This window comes from Aedes aegypti, chromosome 2 (genome assembly GCF_002204515.2).
Source record: "Aedes aegypti strain LVP_AGWG chromosome 2, AaegL5.0 Primary Assembly, whole genome shotgun sequence".
In the NCBI taxonomy this organism is placed as follows: Eukaryota; Metazoa; Arthropoda; class Insecta; order Diptera; family Culicidae; genus Aedes; species Aedes aegypti.
In genome coordinates, this window is record NC_035108.1 from 279,350,881 (window position 1) to 279,376,073 (window position 25,193).

Here is a 25,193-nt window from a genome sequence, read left to right on the forward strand (position 1 = left end):
GTTATGAACTGGCCTTGAAGCGTTCAATGTATAATTTCCAATTTCAAACGTTATTATATCGATTGAATTCAACAATTGAATTTCGTCTTATTTTGAGAGCTTGTCTTTGCACCTTTTCATATAAGCTTGAAAATCGAATCGATTCAAAAACATCGATTCAATTGTTTCGATTAAATCGGTGAATCGATTCGACATATCGAATATGAATCGATTTAGTAACATCGATTTTCTGGTCAAATTTGCCCAACGCTAGTTTACTGGCAATTGGGTCCTAAAATGTTTAATGAATTCTTGTTTTTATTTAATAATACGAAAGAGCATGTTCTTGCAACTACTTTAGCATTTTTTTCTAACTCAAATAACGGCTATAACATTTTTAAACTTAAATTTTAAAAATGATTCCAAATATGAACCTTGACACTTGTGATCATGTTTGACATTCACAGTTTCGACAAAAATGCCACAGGGCATATATTTTTAACACTGGGGTTGTTCCTATCTGACATTTCAGCAGGGACACGCAAAACAAAATATACCCAAAATTAGAGTTTAAACCAAAGGGTGGGACAAAATCTCGAAAATCATACAAAAAATGTTTTTTGGACTTAAACAAATGAAAATCATTTAAAAATTGAGTAAACATGTGTTTTTGCCCTAAACTTAAGCGTTTGATACTAAAATTGGGACTGGGCTTTAGGACCCAATAGACCATTTCCGTCAGACTTAACACCATCGTTTTATATTTTTCCTCAAAAGATAATAATTGAAAATGATCATTTTTTTAAGTTTTTTTATTTTTTATGAATTCTTGAATTTTATATGAATTTTCAAAAATTGACAATTTCACCACTTTTTCAGACATGCGGAACGGAAATGGTAACTCTAACAGTGGTGAATTTCGTATTCACCATGTCGGCCATATTAGAAAAATCGTAAAAACTGATAACCCTATTCCCAGCTGTATTTACTTTTTGGAAATGTCAAAAATAACTAGTATTTATATATGTAAACTTCTATTCTTTCCCGATCAGTTTTTAAGAATATCACGTTTTTTCGATTATTCATGGTAAGTAAATTTCATTTTTCACGTCGTAGCCGAACCAATTACTATTTTTTGCAATTTCTCATCGTAATAGGCTGTTTTTCATCACGCCAATCTGTCATGAAACGGCCTACTTTCCTGCACTGAAGTATGCAGTGCGGGAATAGTCATTACCTAACTGAAACCAGTGCTGTAATGATTCATTACGCAACGCTTTCTCATTACGCAACTGTTTTCAGTTGCATAATGAATCATAACACAACCATTTCTCAGAAATTGTAAAATAATGGTGGATGCATTCCGATATAATTTCTGATACCCTCAAGTGGTCTTCTACGAAATTGCAAAAAATGTTGTACGTAACTCGTTGCAGAACTCGATTTTTACAGCACTCGTCGTAATTATCCTACTCGGCAAGCCTCGTAGGATAATTTTACGACTCGTGCTGTAAAAATCATCATTCTGCAACTTGTTCCGTAAACTACTATTCCATTATTACCAGTATCGTCGGAAGTGGTGCTTTTAGTTGCTGCATAACAAGAGGAGACAACAAGGATGGATGGACCAGAAACTCTTGGACAACTAGTCGTAGTTCTTCCAGATGAGGGCGCAGTTTTTCGGTGGAATTATGGCCTTCGATATTTTGTCGTGATGCAAAGAGCACCATTTAAACGGACTACCTTCTACAAGCGGCATATAACCGGTGAGTTGAAAAAGATGTGCCTGTGCGCCATTCGTATCATTCAACGTCTCGGACACCGCCGACCAGAAAAAGTTTGGTGGACTGCGAAACGGATACATCATATTCGGCATGACGTGTTCAGTAACCTACAAGAAAGTCCCCAACTGACAGAAAGATTTGGTGCGGATGTGCAAAGTCGACATCAAGGACAGCAAAGTGAAAGCCAAGCTACCGGAAGAAGAATCATCAGTACTACGACATCTCGACTTAGTCCAACTACCAATTATAGTAACGGTGTGGGTGGCCCGCTAGTTGGTCGTTGACCTGAATATAGTTATTAGCTATGCCCGCCTACTCCCGCCAGCGGTCATAATGGACAAGAACTGGCAGCAACATATCAAGGATTTACATGAAGCGCAAGCCACCGCACTGCCCGATGAGGACGAGATTAAAATCCTCCCTCTCCCAGAAAACAGAAACTCATTCATTTATTTGCAAACGGTTGAAAAAAACAATAATGGTAATAAAGATGCATGGATTAGTATTTATAATTATTTGCAGGGCTGGTAGCAGATCTCTTTTAAAGACAGTCTATTATAATACAAGTCCCTGAAAATTATCTTTTTTTAATAGAAGGTCTCTAATGTCTCTTTTCACCACAATTGTCTCTGAAGTAGTTTTATTCCTTTTTAACCTCGTGGATGAATTCAGACACCTGCGTGACTATTTTACTTTTATTATGAATTTCTCCACGGATTTTTCAAGGAACTATTTCACAAATAATTCTTCTAGTAATTTTTACAGAGTATTCTTCAAGAATACTATCAGGTATACTATTAGGTACCACTCCTTGTACTGCATTTAATCCATTGGTACTTGGTGTCATACAATTTTGAGGAACAGCAAGGAACATGTATGTCATTTCTCGTCTTTGCTACAACCTTCAGCAATTGTTATAGGAATGGGGGTTATCCCAGACATTCCTCTCCAATTACTTTTCCACTTATTGTACTGCAGATTTCTTCAATTTGTACAGGAACTCTTTCAAGAAAATCCACAATTTTTAAATATTTTAGAGAAATTCGTTAATCGATTTTTTTCTAGCAAACCCAACTCCCATCAAGGCTGGAACTTCTGGATCCTGCCTGAAAAATCGAAAAAAAGTGTTTAAAATATATTATTTTTATAAAAATATATCCGACATATCGTATTATGTTATTTTACATCACCGAATTGTTCAGCTATTAATATTTCACCCGAATTCGTAAAATAATTTAAAAAAAAAATCCAGTAACTTTTTCGATCTATACACAATTTCTATAGGGATATCAGATATTTTTCAAGAAATTTCTTTAGAATGTCCAATGTAATATCTAGGAAATGATTGATTAGTTTTCCAATAATTATAATAGCAATCTATTTAATTTTGTTTATCATTTTTTCACCCTGAAGATGAGTTCCTACAGCAGTTTCATTAGAAATGCTTTAAGATTTCCTTTAAAAATTATCTAATCTTTTTCAGATTTTTTTTCGGTAAAGCCTGATTCGCTGCTGACAAGTAATTTCTCGGCCTATCTTGATGCATGGGAAATTTCTGCAAGGAATCGATCAAGAATGCGCTTTTTTCTGATCACAGTACGCAGTTGAAAAGAACTGTCACTTCAAATGGGAGTCGCTGTAGAAAATTTCTGCAAGGAATCGGCGAGAAATTTCTTTAGCGATTCCTTTTCAGTAGCAAATCAGGCTTAAAGCCTGATTTGCTGCTGACAAGTAATTTGTCGGCATATTTTGATGCATGGGAAATTTCTGCAAGGAAACGATCAAGAATGCGCTTTTTACTGATCGCAGTACGCAGTTGAAAAGAACTGTCAGTTCAAATGGGAGTCGCTGTAGAAAATTTCTGCAAGGAATCGGCGAGAAATTTCTTTAGCGATTCCTTTTCAGTAGCAAATCAGGCTTAATTCTTTAAAAGTTTCCTTCGCAACTTTGCTGGACACTTCTTAAATATATCCTGGATAAATTCTTTGTATTGTAATTGAAGGGGAACCTCTGGGGTAATTTCTGGAGGCATCAAGGGAGGTATATGTAAAGAAATTTATGCAGAAAATTTAACAAAATCCTTAGTGAAAATTTGGTAGGAATGTCTATGAAATCCATACAGCCATTGCTGTAATTTGTAGGTAATTTCTAAAAAAAGCTATTCAATTGAATTTTTTTTATAGTTTAATGAAAAAAAAAGAAATTTGTAGAAAATCATGAAAATTTTTATAAGAAATCAATTGATGAATGGAACAACTTAGGACCTCCTGGAGAAATTTCTTAAAATATGAAGGTTTTACTGTAGAAATTCATGATTCCTTAAGCAATTTCTCGGATGCTCCTTGGAAAAAAGCAGGTTGAATTCTTGTAGGTATCTTGAACGAAATTCTTAAAGGAAATCCGTAAGAAATCACTATATGACTCCTGAAGAAATCTTCGGGTTAATACCTGAAAGTAATTTCGGAAATAATTTGATGAAATTCTTGAAGAAAATTAAGAAAAAAAATACATGCAATAGTACTACAATCAGAAATTCTTGCCGTGACGTCAAGAGAAATTCCCAGAAACTGTTTCTTTAATGATCGTCGGATTATTTGAAAATCCTCTTGAAAACTCTTCTTTTTGATTTTTTGATTCCTGTTTAGTCTCTTTCTCGTTTCATTCCAGAATGATGATGAACAGTTCTCCTTACTGGTGACTGTGTTTCGAAATAAAAAATAAGCGGTTGGCTTGGGCTCAACACGCCACTATGAGTTTAGCCTTAAGAAGTTTACTTTCACTCACTCAATTCATTTGGTATTAATCTTTTTAAGCCTAGGGACTGTTTATTGATTACGTAAGACAATTCTGGCGGTTTTTCGACCCCATCCCTCCATAGTAAGATTTTTTGTAAGAAAATTTATAATAAAAAATTTATGACGCGTAAGGAATCTCCTTTTTTTTAATTATAAGATAAGTAGCAGAATTTTCAAAATCGGTTATACTAGAGGCAATCTAATTATTCGTTTTAATCTAAAATATTCGAATTATTCCTTTATCCAATCTACTGGTATATACACAACTTTTGATATTGGTACCCTTCTTCTTTCCGTTACGTTACTCATATATTTTTTTTACAAAGAAAAATTAACTGCCCATGACTGCATTTTTATCACATTCGACATTTTTGTCAATTTTGAGTTAATACCGTGGTCATTAAATGATAAACACTTTCGATCAACTTACTTAAATCTTTGAGATTTTTCTAGGAAATTCGAAAGAAACAAGCTCAACGAGACAGATTATAAATGAGCCCCAAATTTAGTAGCAATGAAATTTCTAACAGAATTATTTCCTTATTAACAATATGTGATATTAGCTGTACACAATTTCAATTTCAAATAAGCAATTTTGAGTTCTTCGTAATTTTTGGGAATCTTAGTTTCTTCCCATACTGACATAAAATACACACTTGGTATTCCATTTGCTCAATGCCTACATTTGTTGAATGTTATTTAATGTGTTCTTTAATTTAATAATTCTCATCGGCTCCATTATACAAAACCATAGGCACAAAATAGCGAACTCGTCAAGGGTAAAAATCACCCTAATAATATTTATACTTAAGCTCTTCCATGATTCACTTTGGCATAGAGGGGTCTTCTCTGCCAAATTGTCTGAAACATTGCAATAAGAAGCATTTGAATACATCGAATATAGTGGCCACAAATGCTCTTAAAAACGTATTTAGGACAGTGGAGCAAAAGTTCTATGAATAAGATCTGGCTCCCTACTTTTTGTTAGTTCAAGAAAAGCAAACTTTTCGAAAACATACATCATCTCTAACAACATTAGACATTTTCTTTTTGTGTGTATTTCTGAACTGTAATGGGCTTGTGATGTTGTGATTCTCGGGTACCTCGGGTATCGAATTGCTCAACGGGCCCATTCTCCGCACAAAATACTTACGAGAAATAATTACTTGTGAGTTGTGACATATTTTAGGAAAGCGAGATGTTCCACAACGCACAATTATTGCGGACATTTATTTAATAAATTACGTATAGGGAGATGGATCCTATTCTTGAAACTTTTGAATCCATTTTTAGCGTTATGAAATTTGTGAATGAACGCAGTAAGGTTTTTCAATATGCATCGTATTGAAAAGCTGCTTATTGCAAAGTTTCAGACGATTCGGCCGAGAAAAACTACAATGCCAGAGTGAAGTGGAAGTGCCCAAGTAGCTCGGCACCCTACATGTGGAAATAATTGCACTTGATTGGAGCTGAGAAATTGCGGTGGATGACAACATTTAATGGGAGACCTGACTAGCGGATTGTTGTTCCTTGTTTCGCTTATGCAACTGGGACGGGAGAAGCTTGCTAATCCACTACTTTTTCGATGGCCTTCCGGTGTTATTGACTGAATCATCCGCCAGGGCAACGGCTTCTTATTGTTCCGATTCTGCATCTCTGTTGGTCCCGGAGCTTCTTCCACATTCGATTCTGCCTGCAGATTGGACTTCTCCGTCGCTGGCGGCTTCTCATACAGCAAACCGGACTTGTCGACTGACTGTGATGCAAAGTTGTGTGGTACACTTTCCCTCATGCGGAATGATAAAAAATGCTTCTGGGATGATTCCTGTTTCGCTTCATGATGTAGACAATTGTCTTCCTCCTGTAGCACGGGTTACGGGATCATGGATTGGTGCACTTCTCCGGCGGCGACGAGTACCATATTCAATAAAACCAAAACAAAAACACAAAAAAAAAAATCGTCTGTCACGGGTGACAGTCATCTGATCAAAAATTCACCAACCGTGGTGGGAAGAGAGAAGGGTCTGACGGGCATCGTTCTGAAATAAATTGTGGGAGACCGTGGGGTCAAATGTCGTGCCGCCAGTTTTTCATTGTTTTTCAATAGTTAGGGGCTTCAAAACATATGGGTTCCTTAAGAAACTTTGTTTAAAATAATGAAAGAAAGCATATAAGCAAATAAAAAATTTTCACGGAAATGGTCTATTACAGCAGAGATGTTAGTCATCTTTTTCGAAAGCACTGCTATAGCCGTAGATGTTCTTTACAGGCATATTCAACGTGGCTAGCAAAGCTGAGCTTGTCATCGATCATTACCCCAAGATGCGTAAAGGATCGTTTGGTCTCGATAGTGCAATCACCTAGCGAGATAAGCGCTCATTGCTCGGACTTGCGGTTGTTGACCACCGCCACCTAAGGGTTTATTCACAAATTTCATAACGCCGAAAATGGTAATTTTTGATACCCACCCACCCCCTCGTAACGCTTTTTGTATGAACATTTTAGAAATTTTGTATGAGCTGTAACACATGTCAGACACCCACCCACCCCCTTCAGCGTTATGAAATTTGTGAATGGGCCCTAAGTCTTATGACGGACCAGTCCTAGTTTCCTAGACTTCATCCCTTTCTCAACTATGGAAATAGTCGATTCATCTAGACCACTAGGGTGATATCGTCGGCGAAGCCAACAATCTTAACACCCGTCATAAGGGGCAGCTTCAGTACGTCATCGTTAATCGCATTCCATAAAGCAGGCCCAGTATTGAACCTTGAAGTACTCCCGCGGTGATTCCAACGCATTTCTGCCCCTCCTCTGTGTCATACAATAGAATCCGGAAGCTTACACAACTGCACCGGTACCTTGAGGCGGTGAAGTGCGTTTTCACATCCAGAGTGACAACCGTGCAGTAACGGATACCGCTCCTTTTATGCTCGATTGCCACCTCATCTGTCTGAACGACCGACTGGATAGCGTCCAGAGTAGATTTACCTTTCCTGAATCCAAACTGGTTGTTGGACATGCCGTCCGCACTCTCTATATATGGTACTAGCCTGTTGAGAATCAACTCCTCCTCTTGCCCGTCGTATCTAGTAGACAGATAGGTCTATACGCCGATGGGTCACCTAGTGGTTTTCCCTCCTTTGGTAGTAGCACCAATTTCTGTCGCTTCCATACATCCGGGAAGATTCCTTGATCAATGCAGCATTGCATCGTGATTTTGAACATGTCCGGATCCGCATTCACTGCCGCTTTTAAGGCAACATTCGGGATACCATCGGGTCCCGGTGCCTTGTTTGACGCGAATGATTTCACGACTTATGTCAACTCTTCGTTTGTCACTCTCGTCACTTCTTCACCTTCATCTGCCGCATACGGCGCTGGGGGGCATGGGCTTATAGGATGATGCGGGAAGAGTACATCGATTATCGATCGCAGCAACTCAGGCGACTTCTCTTGGGACGCTATGGCACCTTTGGTCAAAGCCATTACCACTCTGTAGGCGTCACCCCATGGACTCGAATAGGGTCCTAAAGCCCTGTCCCAATTTTAGTGCCAAACGCTTAAGTTTAGGCCAAAAACACATGTTTACTCAACTTTCTAATGTTTTCCGTTGGTTTAAGCCCAAAAAAAAATTTTTTTAGATTTTGTCACATCCTTTGGCTTAAACTCAAATTTTGGGTGTATTTTGTTTTCCGTGTCCCTTACGAAATGTCAGATAGGAACAACCCCAGTGGTCGAACTAAAACCCCTGTGGTGTTTTTGTCGACTAAGCGAACGTCAAACATGATCAAAAGTGTCAAGGTTCATTTATGGACCAATTTTTTAAATTAAAGTTTAAACATGATATGGCCATTATTTGAGCGGGAAAAATTGCTAAAGTAGTTACAGTAACATGCTTTTTCGTGTTATTAAATAAAAACAAGATTTCATTAAAAATTTTGATAGCCAACTTTGCCTCTCTGAATGCTGCAACGCGTTCTTCTGTTTGTGCTTCTGTGCGTGCGCGTTGCATTCTTCGTTTAGCCCGAAGGCAGATTGCTCGAAGATTTGCAATTGATTCGCACCACCATTACACCGGCGGCGTGTTCTCTCTAGGAGGGGCTTTTCTCGCCATGGAAGCATCACACGCTCGTGATATCACAGCAACTAGCTCTTCACCGTTTAGGTCCAGAGTGTTCCGTTCGCGCCTCAGGGCTTCAGTGAATACTTCGCCGTCGAAGCGTGCTGTTTTCCAACCACGGGCTTGGGTAAAGTTACATCGCGCTGCCTTCCACCCGCCTGGTATTATACTATAGCGAATCGATTGATGCAAAATGGTGAGTCGACAATCAGGAAGGAGCGACCAACACAGCTCTGGCTTTCACAAGTTCCTACCTCGCGCTTGCACGGGTCAAATGATGACAAAGACCGCCAGCTAAGGGTTTGCGTATTGTTAGTGCAGGCAAAACCTAGAACGAATACAAACTTCGCTCAACTATTTCACGCGACCAAAACGTCGCTGGACTCTGGCGACCTTTTCATGTTAGTGCTTGAGCGACACAGGCTATTTCAATGCGTCGCTGGAGCACTAAACTGCAAAGCGCTCGCCAATCCAGCGACGCGAAAGTTGAGCGACATTGCAGCGATTACTCGGATGCACAATACTTAGCTGGTAGTGCAGCCTGGGCACTGTTGTCCTTCTGACATCAGCTAGAGTGAGGTGGTACGTTCTGAGCTTCTGCACACCTGAAGGTGCGGCTCAAAAAGCGTCTGTTCTGGCATCCAGCGGCTGAGTATGAAATGCCGTATCACGTCAGCTTCACCTAAGATGGCAGCCCCATCAACGTGATGTAGGTAGCGTGACCCCGGTAAGGTAGCATACCGAATTCATTACCCACCACGAAAAATGGAGAAAGAAGAAGAAACGAATGTTATTTTCGGCAACCGACCTGGTAACAAAATAAGGACTATGATTGGAAACTCGGTACCTGGAATGTCAGGACCTTAAATGAACCTGGACGAGTGAGCCTTTTGGCTCGTGTGCGTGGCTGCTATTCATGAAGTGCGTTGGCTAAGATCTGGAGAATGTGAATTCAGAGCGGTAGACCCCGTCGCTAACACCGCATTCAAATACAACATCTACCACAGCGGTGGCGATAAAGCTGAACACGGAGTCGGTTTCGTAGTGATCGGGAAGCAGATGAAGCGCGTTATTAGGTGGAGGCCGATCAATGAGCGGATCTGCGTATTGAGGATTCGGGGCAAGTTCTTCAACTACAGCCTGATCAACGTATATTCACCGACTAACGACAAATCTGATGACGTGAAGGATGCGTTTTACGAATGTCTGATGAATGCCCAAAACACGACGTGAAAATTGTCATCGGTGACGCTAATGCGCAGGTCAGAAGAGAGGACTTCTTCCGCCCTATCATTGGTACAGAGAGCCTTCACTCTGTTACCAACGACAACTGCCTACGTTTAGTGAACTTTGCTGCCACCAGGGGGATGGCCATCACTAGCACTAGCAGGGTGTCCGCAAATTATCCGTACAAATTTTGAAGACATGACTCTTTACAATCGAGCATAATAAATTCAATATTCTTGCATGGTCTTAAATATTGGCTATATTCTTAAGAAGTAAGTTTGACACAGTTCCGATTTCAAATATTTGCAAAACCAAGCCAAATGTATTGAGGTGTCTTAAAGGGAGCTGTTTTTCAAGCTTTATGACGGAAGAGAAATGCCCATAGAACTCACTGGATTTGAACCGTGTATTTTTCTTTTTCCAGTCTAACTTAAAGCCACTAACCTGTAGGTTACTTCAAATAACAATACGACATTTGGATTCATCAATTTTAGCTTTAAGGGATAACACATCTCCAGTATGACTAGCGGCTCTCAGGAAAAACGTCTCCGAAAAATTTAAATTTGATTATCTCAGTAACAAGCAATCATTTCGAAATTGTTTAAAGTTGTATTTTGTGTTAACATATACTTGTATTAAAAAGGTACATGGACATTGATTTTTCATTGTTTCCAATGCGAGATCATCTTCCCAATGCTGTTCGGATAATTTGCGGACACCCTGTACTTTGCACGTAAGGATATCCGTAAGCACACCTGGAAACACCCAAATGGCGAACTTTGCAACTAAATCGACCATATTCTGGTAGATTGCCTACATTTTCCGTTGTCATCGATGTTGGAACTTTCAGGGGTCCTAATATCGACTCAGACCACTATCTCGTTGTAAGCAAAATTCGAGCGCGATTATCAACCGTTTCGAGTTCTTGGAATCGACAATTGTTGCGTTTCAATATTTAACGCCGGATGGTGTAGCAGCGGACCACCATCAAAAGCTTGACGAGCGGATTAGTGAAATCAACGAAAGCGTCAACCTTAGCGATCAGTGGGAGTCAGTCCACGGAGCGGTGAGCACAGTAGCGCAAGAAGTGGTAGGTACTGCTCAAAGAAGAACAAGAAACGGCTGGTTCGACGAGGAGTGCCAGAGAATGACGAACGAGAAGAACTTGGCAGTAATTGTTCAGACGCAAGAAGCTATGGAACAGAACGACATGCGACGGTTCTACGAATCCATCAATATGGTGTGCGGAGAAAAACAGCGCCGTCTCCCGCCATGTGCAACGACCGTGAAGGAAACTTGCTGACGGATAAAGCAATGGTGGCCGCCAGGTGGAAAGAGTACTTCGAGTCATTGTTGAACGGAGATTATGGAAGTGGATCTGGTAGCAGAATCCAAATCGATGACGATGGACAGGCTGTGGTACCTCCAACGCTAGATGAGGTAAAGAAAGCTATCAAGGGGTTGAAGAACAACAAGGCTGCTGGGAAGGACGAGCTCCCGGCTGAACTTCTCAAACACGGAAGTGAGCAGCTGCACGAACTCCTTCACCGTATCCTTTCGAGGATATGGGAGGAAGAACAAATGGCTACTAGTTGGTTGAAAGGTCTCATTTGCCCTTTGTACAAGAAAGGGCATCGACTGGAGTGCGCCAATTACCGAGGGATAACACTCCTTAACTGCCCATAACTGCATATTTGTAACATTCGACAAAAGTAGGCATTGAGTAAATGGAATACCAAGTGTGCATTTTATTGCAGTATGGGAGAAAACTGAAATTTCAAAAAATACCAGGAACTCAAAAGTGCTTACATGAGGCTGATATTTTGTACAACTCATATCGCATACTAGGAGAATAGTCAGAAAATAATTTTGATAGAAATTTCATTGCTATTACATTACGAGGCACATTTTTAATCTCAATGTGACTGTTATGCGGTCATAATTACCAATGTGACAAAACAACTTGGTATTTTTTTCTAATTTTCTAGAACAATCTCACAGATTCCATTAAGTTGATCGAAAGTATTTACACTGAAACAAGCGTTGTAGTAATGAGAACCATGAACGTGTTTTTAAATTTACTATTCCAACCACGATTGAGCTATCATGAACGCTTTTTATTTGCGTTTCGTTCCCTCTCAATCCAACCGCGTCGATAGCCGAGCGGCTAGCGTTCGCGCTTGGCAATCACCAGATCCTCGGTTCGATTCTGGTCTGCTGCAAGTTTTTAACCATGATATAGTAATTTTTACTATACAAATGGTGCCATGGTAAAATTGAATGCACAAAATATTCTAAATAAATGCGAATTTAGTCTGCACAAATCAAGTGGCGTTGTGTATTTAATTTAACCCTCTGATATAGTATTTTCAACCGCAAAGCTGTTCTCAGTGTATCATTTGATGACTCTCCATGGTATTAACTCCAATTTGTCCAAAATGTCGAATGTGACTGTTATGCAGTTATGGGCAGTTAATTCGGCGTACAAAATCATGTCTGGAATTCTGTTCAACAGATTGAGACCGTATCAGGAGTACTTTGTCGGCGAATACCAAGCTGGTTTTCGAGAGGGCCGATCAACGACAGATCAAATGTTTACCCTGCGTCAAATCCTAGATAAATTCCGGGAGTACAACTTGCAGACTCATCATCTGTATGTAGATTTCAAAGCAGCGTACGATTCAGTGAAGAGAAACGATTGTGGCAAATTATGTCCGAACATGGCTCTCCGGTGAAGCCGATTAGACTGATTCGTGCAACGCTTGATGGATCGAAATCAAGTGTGCGGGTGACGGACGAGATTTCGTCATCGCTCGTAACCTTAGATGGATTGAAACAGGGCAACTTGCTGTTTAACATAGCGCTCGAAGGTGCTATTAGTAGAGCCGGTGTGCAGAGAAGCGGCACCATTATCACACGTTCTCATATGCTCCTTGGCTTTGCGAACGATATCGACATCATCGGGATTGACCGTCGGGCAGTGGAAGTGGGCGTTCGTGCTTTTCAAGAAGGAGACAGCGAGGATCAGGCTCACGATCAACACCACAAAAACGAAGTACATGATAGCTGGTGGCCAACGTGAGTCCGGACGTGTTAGTGGTAGCGAAATGGTGCTAGGTGGTGATAAGTTTGATTAGGTGGAAGAATTTGTGTATCTTGGAACACTAGTGACATGCGATAATGATGTTACCCTCGAGGTGAAAAGACGTATTGCAGCTGCTAGTCGGGCTTTCTACGGACTTCGTAACCAGCTGAAGTCCCGTAGCCTTCAAACGAAGACAAAACTCGCGTTATACAAGACACTGATTCGTCCGGTTGTCCTATATGGCCATGAATCATGGACATTGAAGGAAGTCGACCGGAGAGCTTTCGGGGTGTTTGAAGTGCTGCGAACAATATTCGGCGGTAAACTAGAGAACGGCATCTGGCGGCGTCGCATGATCACGAGTTTTACCAAGTGTATAAAGAGGTGGATATTGTCAAGCGCATAAAACTCAGCAGGCTGCGTTGGGCTGATCACGTTGCCCGTATGCCGGAACAACGACAAGCAAAGATAATATTCAACAGAGATCCCAGACGAGGCCGTCGACTTCGTGGAAGACCGCGCACACGATGGCTTTTTGTAGTTGAGGAGGACTTAAGGGCACTTAACGTTCAGGGCGACTGGAAGCGATCGGCCCAGGACCGAGCCCAGTGGAGAAGACTCATCCATTCGGCGCAAATTCATCGTAGCGAATTGTAGCCCAATGGATTACCTGCTTTGCTCTTGTCCACAGTTGATCAGCAGAAGTTTTCTCGTCTTATTTTGTATGGGGAAAGACATCTAACTTCAAATATCTTGTGAATAGAAGCTTTAATCGAAAATATATTTGGTAGGCATGATAGCCATTTTGGGGCCCATATAGTCGTAGCGGTAAACGCGCAGCTATTCAGCAAGACCAAGCTGAGGGTCGTGGGTTCGAATCCCACCAGTCGAGGATCTTTTCGGGTTGGAAATTTTCTCGACATCCCAGGGCATAGAGTATCTTCGTACCTGCCACACGATATACGCATGCAAAAATGGTCATTGGCATAGTAAGCTCTCAGTTAATAACTGTGGAAGTGCTCATAAGAACACTAAGCTGAGAAGCAGGCTCTGTCCCAGTAGGGATGTAATGCCAGAAAATTGAATTGAATTGAATTGATAGCCATCGTCATTACGCACAACCGATACCAAATATTTTTTCGGAAATAGTTCCCAAATTTGAGTAATAATTCGTTAGATGCTTTTCGCCATACACATATTTTTCGCGTGAGCTTTTAGCGATTTATCGTGCATAGACACTAGCGCATGTGCGTTACGGTGTGGCGAGTAGCGAATCGGGGCATGCATGTAACCCATTGCTATTAGTATAACCGTCATCAACGCACCAGTTCATGGTACCTAAAGCACAGACTGTGCTAAAAGGTTAGGACTACAAAACGTCACGTAGATCATTGATTCTGCACCCACATTTGCCAGCACTACATTTAATGCGGCCAGGGATTCCAACAATAGCTGGTCTCTTTGATTGGTGCAGCGGCTACCCCACTCTATTGCCCATGCATTGAAGTCGCCAGCTATCACTACTGGCTACCGATTAGCTAGTTCGGCTATCATCCTGTCGACCATGTGGGAAAATTCCTCAATCGACCACCTTGGAGGCGCGTAACAACTGCAATAGAACACGCCGTTGATTTTTGCTATCGCAAAACCGTCATTTGAGCTAGAGACTACTTCTTGGATTGGGTATCGTCCTGTCGTCCCTATAGCTGCTATCTGTTGGGACCTATCCGCCACCCAGTTCCCGTTGTTAGCTGGTATGCTGTATGGGTCCGATAGTAACACCACGTCAGTCTTGGTTTCCGAGACTAACTGCCAAAACAGCTGCTGGGCTGCATCACAGTGGTTCAAATTTAACTGTGTTACTTTCGTTTTGGCTGCTCTGATACTCCGCTTGTGCGAGGACATTTGGGTTCATCCGTTTAGTGTCCGTTGTCTGCTCTGTCGACACATATTAGGCACTTAGCGATTTGCTTGCAATCGCTCGCCCTATGGCCTTCGGGGCCACATTTTCTGCACATCTTACTTCTGTCGAGACCATTGCAATTCCACGACTTATGGCCCTTCCCGAAACACTTGAATGAAACTTCAGGAGCCTGTTGTATGCTCAGCCGGCAAACCGACCAGCCTACCTTGAGTTTACCCAAGCTCTTCGCTTTGTTGGCCTCTTGAGACCGGCAGCCTGATCGCCGCCACCTGGGTGCTCTGCGGGCCCTTTCTAAGGTGGATGGCCTTACTGGCTACGTCGATGTCACACTGCTCTTTGAAAGTAGTTGAGACCACCGCTGCATCGGTGACCTCATCCAGATTTTTACACTGGAGAGTCGCTTCAGTAGTAAGGGATCTTACATCAACCTCGTCGCCAAGTACTTCTTGTGCCAGTTGCTTAAAGACTGCACCCTTGTCCTGGGCGTCCTGCTCTAAGACTAGGATCATTTCACCAATCCTAGTCCACCTTATGCTCCGCACATCAGCGCCCAATGGCGATAACTTCTTCGTGCCTTCAGAACCTCGGCGTATTTAGCTTCCTACGTTTTGATAGAGAGGGCTTCGCCTAAATTCCTAGGTTTCGCTGTTTTTGGTGCTCACCTTGGGCTCCGTTTTCGGTTCCCTCCCTGGTATAGCACTAATTAATTTTATAGAATATCCAATGTTGAAACGTTGGAACATATGTCGAAGAAAAATTATCAATAATTTCAGACAAAAGCCTTGCAACATTTTATATTGCTAGGATAAGTGCTCTTCATCTTTATGGTAAGTTTATGAAAAGTGATTTTTTCTTTTATAAGCTGATCAAATCAACTCATGAATCAAAATGTTAATAAGGCTGATACAAATATTAATTTTCTTTTATGTCATCCTCCCCCTTCTTCAAAAATCCTTAAATTTTGAAGGGGAGAAAAAAAAACAGGTAAAATGATCCAGAGGACGATTGGAAAAAGTTTAACCACTATCGTTACAAATAAACATTCGAAATAAAAAACTTTTTTTTTCATTTTTATACTTTTATTCCTTATTAATTTTTATTTCCCCCCTTGTACCTTCCAAGTGGCCTCGGACATAAAAGAAAACTAATATTTGTATCAGCCTAATAGCTTAATTTAGTTCGACCGAATTAGAATGATAGTGTTTCTTTACACAGATCACCAATATACAAGAAATGAATTTAATGTAAAAAGTAACGCTATTAAAGATATTATTTACAAAAAGCATTTTCCAATCGCTCTCTGAATAGTCATGAAAAATCTCAATGGATAACACAGAACGTAACAAAAATGACATTTTTGAGTGTCTCAAGGATCAACTTATGTGTCTCTAGTAGAATTGGAGTCGATGAATCTGAGCCGTTTTGAGAAATGTTGCAACACGTCATAATTTTTAGCTACAGGTCGCCAAAGTTGTATCGAACACTTGAATGATTTATCAAACTTTTTTATGATTGAATCCAGCAAGCATGCAAAATAGATTTGAACCTTCGTTTTAGATATAATTTAATTGAAAATGCATAATCAAATTTCACACAAAATATGGCAAAATACAATAATTTTCTAAACAACCAGAAAATAACTCTTAAGCATTGAAAGTATTATGAACTTTGTTGATAAGTATTGTTATACACATGAAGTTTGAATTCTGTGGAAAATTAAGCAAATAAATTGCCATACAAGCTGGAAAACTCGCATGCAAGTTGGCTGAAATAATCAAATTTTGCATTTTCTACAGTCGATAGATTCGACAACCCTTAATTAAGTAAACAGCGGTATTTTGGTACTTGAGACAAAAACGTGTTTCGCAGTGTTATTCGTTTTTTTTTCTGATAAAGCTTTCTATCTCACTCTCTATCTCAGTTAACGCAAATTGTCTAGCAAAAATAATCTGATATTTGATCCGTTTTGTCTTCTTATTCTTCTTTTTGGCATTACGTCCTCACTGCTACACAGATTTGTGTACTTATGAGCACTTCCACAGTTATTAACTGAGAGCGTTCTTTGCCATTTTTGCATTCGTACATCGTGTGGCAGGTACGAGATACTCTATGCCCAGGAAAGTCAAGAAAATTTTTATTACGAAAAGATCCTGGACCGACCGGGAATCGAACACCTTCAGCATGGCTTTGCTTTGTAGCCGCGGACGCTAACCACTCGGCTAAGGAAGGCCCCCGTCTTTTACGATCCAAATTTACAGGGTTGATAAGATGGAACACATTCATAAGCTTTTTAAGACAATCTCATTTTTAATATTAGCTGTGACATTCGATTGATCTTTAATGTAGGTAGTTCAACACGTTTTGCCTCACCTCATCTCATTAATACATAGGGGGAGCTAATTTAAAAAAAAATCTTTTGTAGTCAAAATTTACAAAATGGAAAATGATCATCGGTCGTTAAATAACATCCTACGAAAAAAATAGAATTTCTGTTATGCGAATATGGGCAGTTCAGGTGGTTTTGATGATTTATGATTCAAAAAGAACAAAAATTACCTTAAAATTGTGATATCTCCACTGCTTTTGGTGATATTTGACGAAACATCTTCTAGAAATGCGAATTGTTCTTGGATTCTTGGTTCTTGGATAGGTTACTCATTACTACAGGAGATTATGATTAGATTAGCTGGGAGGACTCGTATGCTAGGTACAATGGAACAAAAAGCAAAGAAGATTGAGAGAAAGAACACAGAAAAACGTAAGGTGGGATGGGTTCAACAGAGGGGACTAATATTAGATTTAAGGACATTATAGATGGAAGCCAGAGGAAAAATTGCATAAGTGTTTGTAAAACACATATTTTTCATATAGTGATGATATTGGTGCGAAGGAAGTTCAATCACAAATACAGGTGTAACAAACCAACTGTCAAAGTTTGTTTTGATTTGTGGTTCGATCAAATCACCTAGCAGAACTGAACCATCGTTTCCTATTCATTTTGGAGGAAGGATCTTTTAAAAGTAAACATATTTAATTCCAGGTAACTGTTATAACGTGCCATTAAATTAGCAATATAAATAACTATGGCAGATTTTAAGGCCGCTTGTTTTCTATTCGATTTTTGGACGGAGCAATTATTTAAAAAATGATTCCAATACTTAAAATCAATGCTTATTGTTTTCTTTCACTGCTTTCTCTGGGCCACATAGCAGTGCTGCGAATATCTCATTTTGAATATTTTGAATCATTCAAATGTAATCAAAACATGAATTGCAAATACTAACAATATATTTCAATCCCGTTTGCTGAAATTCAAACGAGTGTTCTTGATTAAACGATTAATTAAATAGGAACTACGACTCAAAATTTGAACTAAATTACATGTTTTGTTGAAAATATTTAGAAATGATTTTGGCACCATTGCTTTGAAAGCCACCAATACTACTGCGATGCACGATAGCGAATAGTTGCCGCCGCGAATGTTTCCATTTCGCAAAAGTAAAGTTGGAGGTGATAATTTAAAGTCATTTCAACGCAATTCGCTAGATTTCCCCGCGAGTTTTGCATCTTCAAAAACAAATTTGGTGGAATAGTAGTGTTGTGATTATGTTTTTATAAGTTTTTCTTCTGCCAAAGAGTGCGAAATTGCTTTAAATAATATGGTTCCAAAGTGGGTGTTGAGAAGATTGGAAGAAGAATATGCAAGAAGAAGTATTTCATCAGGAATTCTAAAAATGCACGAATTAGATAAATAGTGATAAATAGAGCAAAAACCTATCTTTTGATGGGTAAAATGTGGATATATGAGCAAGTAGTAGCAGTTTTACATCGCAACATCAAGGTAAGGACCATGAAAAATGAAATCTAACGCCCGCATTCCTCTCATCCTTATCGGATGCATAGTCAGAGGGTAGGAAGTGGGCGCGGTGCTGTAGGTGCCATATCGGAAGCCATTTTTGGCTTCGGTTTATAATGTTGAATATTGAATAGGAATATTGAAAAAACCTCGATTTTACGCAAGAAAGAAAAGTTCCTATAGAAAACAATGATAATATTAATTTCTAATAACACGCTGAAAAGCATATCAAAAATTAAACATATTTTGCTAGAAAAATATTCTTACGGCCTTTGTGCACCTCTAAACTTTAACCAGAGATTCTCTTTTTATTTTTCGCTGGATGTTATTTTGGGACTGATGATCATTTTCCACTTTGTAAATTTTGACTACGAATAAATTTTTGAAAATGAGCTCCACCCTATTGATACAGTTATCCCTCCATTTCATGATCGCGCATATAAACCATATAAGAAAATTACTCAGCAGTATTCTAATCAAAATTACTTAATTTACAGTAACGCTAAGTGTCATGACTTCAATTGAGAAACAATTCATAAAACGCAATCAGTAATTAGTAGATGGCAAGAATCGCACATGGAAAGATTTCTGTGGTTGGAGAATAGCGATTTTACTTCAATTATTGATCAAATAAAAAATAAATAAAGATTTTTCTCTGATGGAAGATTGTTTCGTTTGCTTGTCTCGGATATGGTTGCTTCATGTTGGCACGTGAGACGGCATATTAACCTAAACCAGGGGAAAGGTTTCCAAAATCCTAAACTTGCTGTATAACAAGTTTTTACAATGTTCAGTCAAAATACAACATAAATCTCTCTATTACATTTAACATAGGCACCGACGTTCTACAAACTATTCGCTCTGTTGGAACACAAGCAAAACCAAACCTTTATTCTATTAGCTTTGTCGCTCTAAAATATTATGGTTCCATGTCCTTTAATTACGATGTTCATTCAACAGGAACACACTTTCCTTTATACATCTAAACTGAATACGCTGCTCTTCGGTTTTCCTCATTTATGTAGATACAGTATGCACAGAGTGTTCATTATGATTTCAATTTTTGTCGTTTTTGTTGCTCTGTTGGTTGACTTTCTTTTAGGCGATGGATTTGTTTTGAATTGTTTTAATTTTTTTATTTTTCATCATTGTTCAGGTATTTGCTCTTGCATGTGGCTGTTCAGTTCTCAAATAGGATTGTGTTGAAGTTTATAAAACACATAAATGTTTAGCTGCTGATACGCCTTTTTGAGAACTCAGCTAGTCCTAAAACTGTTAATTAGGCATAACTTATGATCAAACTTATTAACTAAAGAAAATCTGCCAAATCGGTACGATGCTTTACATTATTAATCGATGTTAAAACATTGGCTTAATGATAGAATGACTGGACTAACATGGAACTGCATTAAATTTAAATGTCTTTCAAATATATGAGCGCTAAGTAAGTTTTTAAGAATTGATTGCCCGGAAATATTGTACTGGTTTGATTCATATTACGGACAGCTTCAAATTCCGGACACTGTACTTTGTATGGGAAACATTTCACACGAAATGTTTCAATTTTTGCCGTTCAAAAGTTCTCACTTTCGAAGATCGGTTTAGTCAACATTTTCCATAGATATCTTTGAAAACTTATAATGCTCAGCTGCCTTAGACGCCTTTTAGTGGTTTGCCGATCTCAATTAATTATTTGACTTTTCTATCTATGATTTCACTTTCTTCAAAATTATGCTGATTGTTGATATAATAATGAAGAAGGACCACTCCCGGACCGAAACGTAGGCGAAGATAACAAAGTAATCAACGCAATCGTTTTAATGACTGTGAAGCCGAAAAACTAGTTATAGTAGAAAACGTAGCCAGTCGAATCCATCTCGTTTATGATTTCCATGAGCTGTCCGGAATTCGAATCAAAGTGTCCGGAACATGAGGCAAAAGTAAGTAAGCGTCCGGAATAAAAATCATGAAAAGTCCACACATTTCTATTTACCGTTTTGATTCATATTACGGACAGCTTCTTATTCCGGACACTCTACTTTGTATGGGAAACATTTCACTAGAAATGTTTCAAAATATGCCGTCAAAAAATTCCTTATTTCAAAGATGATTTTCATAAATATTTAACATAGGAATCCATGAAAATTTACAATGTATAACTAGTTTTGAAGTCTTTTTTTACGGATAAGTGCGTTTAATTAATTATTCGACTATTCTAATTGTGTTTTTCAATAGCTGTTCGGAATTCAAATCAAAGTGTCCGGAGTATGAAGCAAAAGTGTGGCTGTGTCCGGAATAAAAATCATGAAGAGGCCGAACATTTTTATTGATTAAAGTGAATTAAAGATGTGGAATCCGAATCTTCACCCACCATTCGAGATTTAAGTGTTTGCATGGCCTGATTACGCAAAAGTTTTATAAAGAACAATTCAATTTATAGGTGTTTCGATTAGCTGTATTCACTGAAGCCTTAAGTGTCCGTAATATGAATCAAAACGGTATTTAAAATTATTCATGTTGCGGAATCAAAATCTTTATCCACCATTTGAAAGTTAATGGTCTTGAAGGCTCGATAATGCACAGTCCTTATGACTTGGGCATTTACACATCTGAGGGTATCGAATGCAGTTATATATCCATATTAATCGTGTTAATATGTTTGGCTTCATCTGTTGCAGCCCTGAAAGATGATGTAAACTCGCAGAGATTACCATTTAAAGACTGTTTTGTATAAAATCTGTTCAGACAAGTCATTTTCCTGCGAGTGCAAACATAGCCTCATTACTATGGTTTTGAAATACCTTCTCCAATTTCGAAGAATATTTTTAATAATTTTGCGTCTGATTTTATGAATCTGTCCAGTCATTATTGATACTCTCCTCAAATGAATTCATCATACAGTTTACACTTTTCCCTTCATTTGCTATTTAAATTTTATTCAATCAAACATACCAACAACACACTATTTAAACCAATTTTCGCGCAACACATTTTGGGGGATTGCACCCCTCTGCGAAGAGCAAACATATTCAAACATTTTGCATCCAACATCGTCAGCTATCTAAACACAACTCTCCGGCACCCTGGTAGTCATCAGCATATTTTTGATTGTATGTACATTGATATCATAATCGTTCGGATTGACCCCTTGAGGGCCGCCAGTGGTTGTGATGAGGCCAGTTCCGGGTGCTCCTCCATTCGGCACCAATAGTCCGCTTGACGGATGGTGGTGATGGCTGCTTCCGTAGAGTGCTATCGTTGGACCACCATTCGGAGCAATTCCTCCCAGGCCCTTGTTCCCTGATGCTGCTGCTACCGGGGTCGATGAATAGTACGCACCCAACTTGAGGGTTGCCGTGGGGTCCGTGGGCTGATTAATATTCTGGTGTAATTGATTTACCACCGGCGTGGACGTTGCACTGCCTCCGTGCATGGCAGCGATGCCTCCGAGGTGGCCCATGCCGGAAGGCGGTATCAGTAACTCCGTCGGTCGTATATCATGGTTTGGATACGGATCGTACTGAAATTGGAGCACATAGGTAGTGTGGCAGAGAAAGAGATACAATGATTTAATTGATTTTCAAATCTCGTGCAATTAATTTTATGGTGGGAGATGCCGTTACAATTGTTGTCTCAGTTATCAAAGCATGTTAAATTTATGGAGGGCATGCTGAATTTTGGGTAGGATTTTTCATTTTGTTTAGATAGGCTGTTCGATATGTTTAGAACGTTGGCAATTTCATGAAATCACAAAAGGGTAGTTTTGATTTTAAAAAAATCGACCTACTAAAATTTCTCGAGTCCCAAATAATCATAAAGCTTGATTAAATTGTAGGGTGCCGGTGTCATTAGTGGACTACCTAAGCCATAAAAAATCATAACAAAATAACGAAAAGCCTTAACAGAGATCTTTTGGCGTCAGCAGAAAGATTTTAACCTCTACTATATGGGAAAAATATAAAAAGAGTGATAAAACTATTTTTTTAACATAAAATCGCTTGAGCCACTATTGGTCAGTGGTGGAAAAGATCGCATCACGAAGCAGCTTACGAGTGTATACCAATGCATAACAAACATCACAGACTCGCGAACTTGCTGTGTAGTTTCCGGCGTATAGAATAGAACTACGGATGACCTGTTCCGGTGGTAAGAGCCCACCAAACGGGGTAACCCCAATTCAAGGTGTCAAGCGAAAAACCGTGCTGAGGAATGAATGGTCGAAGGGGTGAAAAAGATGTTCGGCCATTAACGGAGCCTGTGGGGCACCTGGGCACCCCTCACAGTATTTTGTCCCTTACCGCGTTAATGCAGGGCTCTGGCGTGGTGGACCTCTTTTCCCGTGCTACTCGTGGGATTCAATAATGAGTACAAATTAAAATCAAAACAATAGTAGTAGTGCAGGTAGTAGCAGTAGTAGGGAAGCGAACCCCTTCGCAAGAACTGGGCTAGCTAGGTCTCCGTTGAGGAGAGCGGAAGCAGGAGGAGGCAGCAGTGCACGTAGTGCCAGTGCTGGAAACCATATTTCATCCCCGGCTAACGCATCGGGTGAAGTTATGGATGGAGCGTGGTTGATGAGGGCCATCAATAAAAGTAGAGATGGGCTCTCTGCGATGGAAGTGGCTCCACAGCAGCTCGACTCCATAATTGACTTTGCGTCCTCGAAGTCTAACATCAGCAAGGACCTCAAGCAGGCCCTGTTCAGACTTCGTAAGTCAATGTTGGCGGCCAAGCAGAGCCATGCTGAATCTATGGCGACTGTGGCTGCGGCAGAGCCCGTGGAATTGAAGGTGCCGAAGTCTACCCAGACGGAGCCCTTCGTCTTCGCGGGTAGCCCCAAAAGCGCGGAAGCGAAAGCTTACAACAAGCAATCGCAGCACCCGGCGGTGCTGTAGCAACTGCTGTATCAGTCAGTTACTGAGTGGGGGACGGACATCGCCATCATATCGGACCCATACCGAGTACCCGCCGGCAACGGCAACTGGGTCGTGGATGGATCCGGAAAAATGGCAGCGATATGGACAACGGGTAAATACCTTGTCCAGCAGTTGGTGTCTACTACCTACGAGGGCTTCGTGATCGCCAAGGTAAACGGGGTCCTCTTCTGTAGCTGCTATGCGCCTCCGAGTTGGTCGACCGAGCGGTTCACGCAGATGCTGGACTGTATGACGACCGCGCTGACAGGGCGAAGGCCAGTTGTAATAGCGGGTGACTTCAATGCCTGGGCCGTGGAATGGGGAAGCCGTAACACGAACCAGCGAGGTCAAATCCTGCTAGAGGCACTGGCCGTGTTAGATGTCGATCTGGCTAATGTTGGTACCAAAAGTACCTTTAGCCGTAACGGAGTGGAGTCGATTATCGACGTTACTTTTTGTAGTCCTGGGCCTAACGAGTAGTTCGAACTGGAGGGTAGACAATGCCTACACTCACAGCGACCACCTGGCGGTTCGCTACAGTATCGACTACAACAACAGCAGGCGGCTAGGTCAAGGCCAAGCCCTCGTAGGTGGAAGACATCGTATTTCAATGAGGAAGTACTTAGGGAGGCGCTCCGCCGTGAGCGTAACCTACTCGGCCTAAGCGGGGACGAACTGGTAGCGGTGCTTACGCGTGCATGCGATGCGACCATGCCTAGAAAAGTCCACCCTAGGAATGGGAGACCACCGACGTACTGGTGGACTCAAGCTATTGCGAACCTGCGCCGTGCCTGCCTACGGGCCAGGAGACGGAGCTCGGTCCGGAGTCTGTTGAGCAGATTATCCCCCCATTGCTTAGAAGGGAAAAAAAAGACTCGCGAACTGCGAACTGGCTAGGTGTGAGTAAGTCCGCTATTGGTACACGTGTTCCAGTAGTTGCGCTAGTGCTTTAATAGTCGACGTTCTGGAATGATACAAGGAATTTTAAACAAAATGATAAATTTTTACATAGGTTTAACATTTTTTCCTCGGAACAGCAACAAATATCTTTCGAATGAAGCATTAAGATCATCACTAGGACTTTTCTTCATTTTATACATCCATTTTAAAAAGTGCTTCCATCCGTTGATCCACTACTGGAACACGACGGCAACTACTAGTGCAGGGAAGCAAATTTTTTGCGTAAACTTAATTATTTATATGACTTTTTGATAAAATAAAAAGCTAAAATTTGGCAAATCGACTAAACTAGAGGTGATCTATCCATTAAAAATAGCACATGTCGTTTTTATCGAAAAATGTACGTTTTATTCCATAGTCCAATCTACTGGTACATTACAACCATTGATACCGGCACCCTATGCATTGTAGAGTAAAAAAGTAAAATAATATTCTCTCAACAATTCTTTTGAAGAAAACAATAGAAATTCCCTCCCCAACCTTGCCGGCATGGGAGGGCATAATCCATTAGCCCACCATATATACTTCGAAGTCGAGTCTAGTACAA

The 25,193-nt window shown here is 40.2% G+C and overlaps 1 protein-coding gene and 1 long non-coding RNA gene across 2 annotated transcripts in view; one reads left to right on the forward strand and one right to left on the reverse strand.

Moving 5' to 3' along the window:
• Positions 1-782: 782 nt before the first annotated feature.
• LOC110676616 lies at positions 783-2,275 on the forward strand. Its single transcript, XR_002500566.1, has 2 exons — positions 783-1,066; positions 1,545-2,275. It is a non-coding gene; the product is annotated as an uncharacterized LOC110676616 (long non-coding RNA).
• Positions 2,276-21,637: 19,362 nt separating this feature from the next.
• LOC5573643 (neural cell adhesion molecule 1-B) overlaps positions 21,638-25,193 on the reverse strand; it is a 1,425,452-nt gene continuing 1,421,896 nt past the window's right edge. The window contains 1 exon segment of the mRNA XM_021845179.1: positions 21,638-22,293. Coding sequence (XP_021700871.1) covers positions 21,835-22,293 — 459 coding nt within the window. The 3' untranslated portion in view covers positions 21,638-21,834.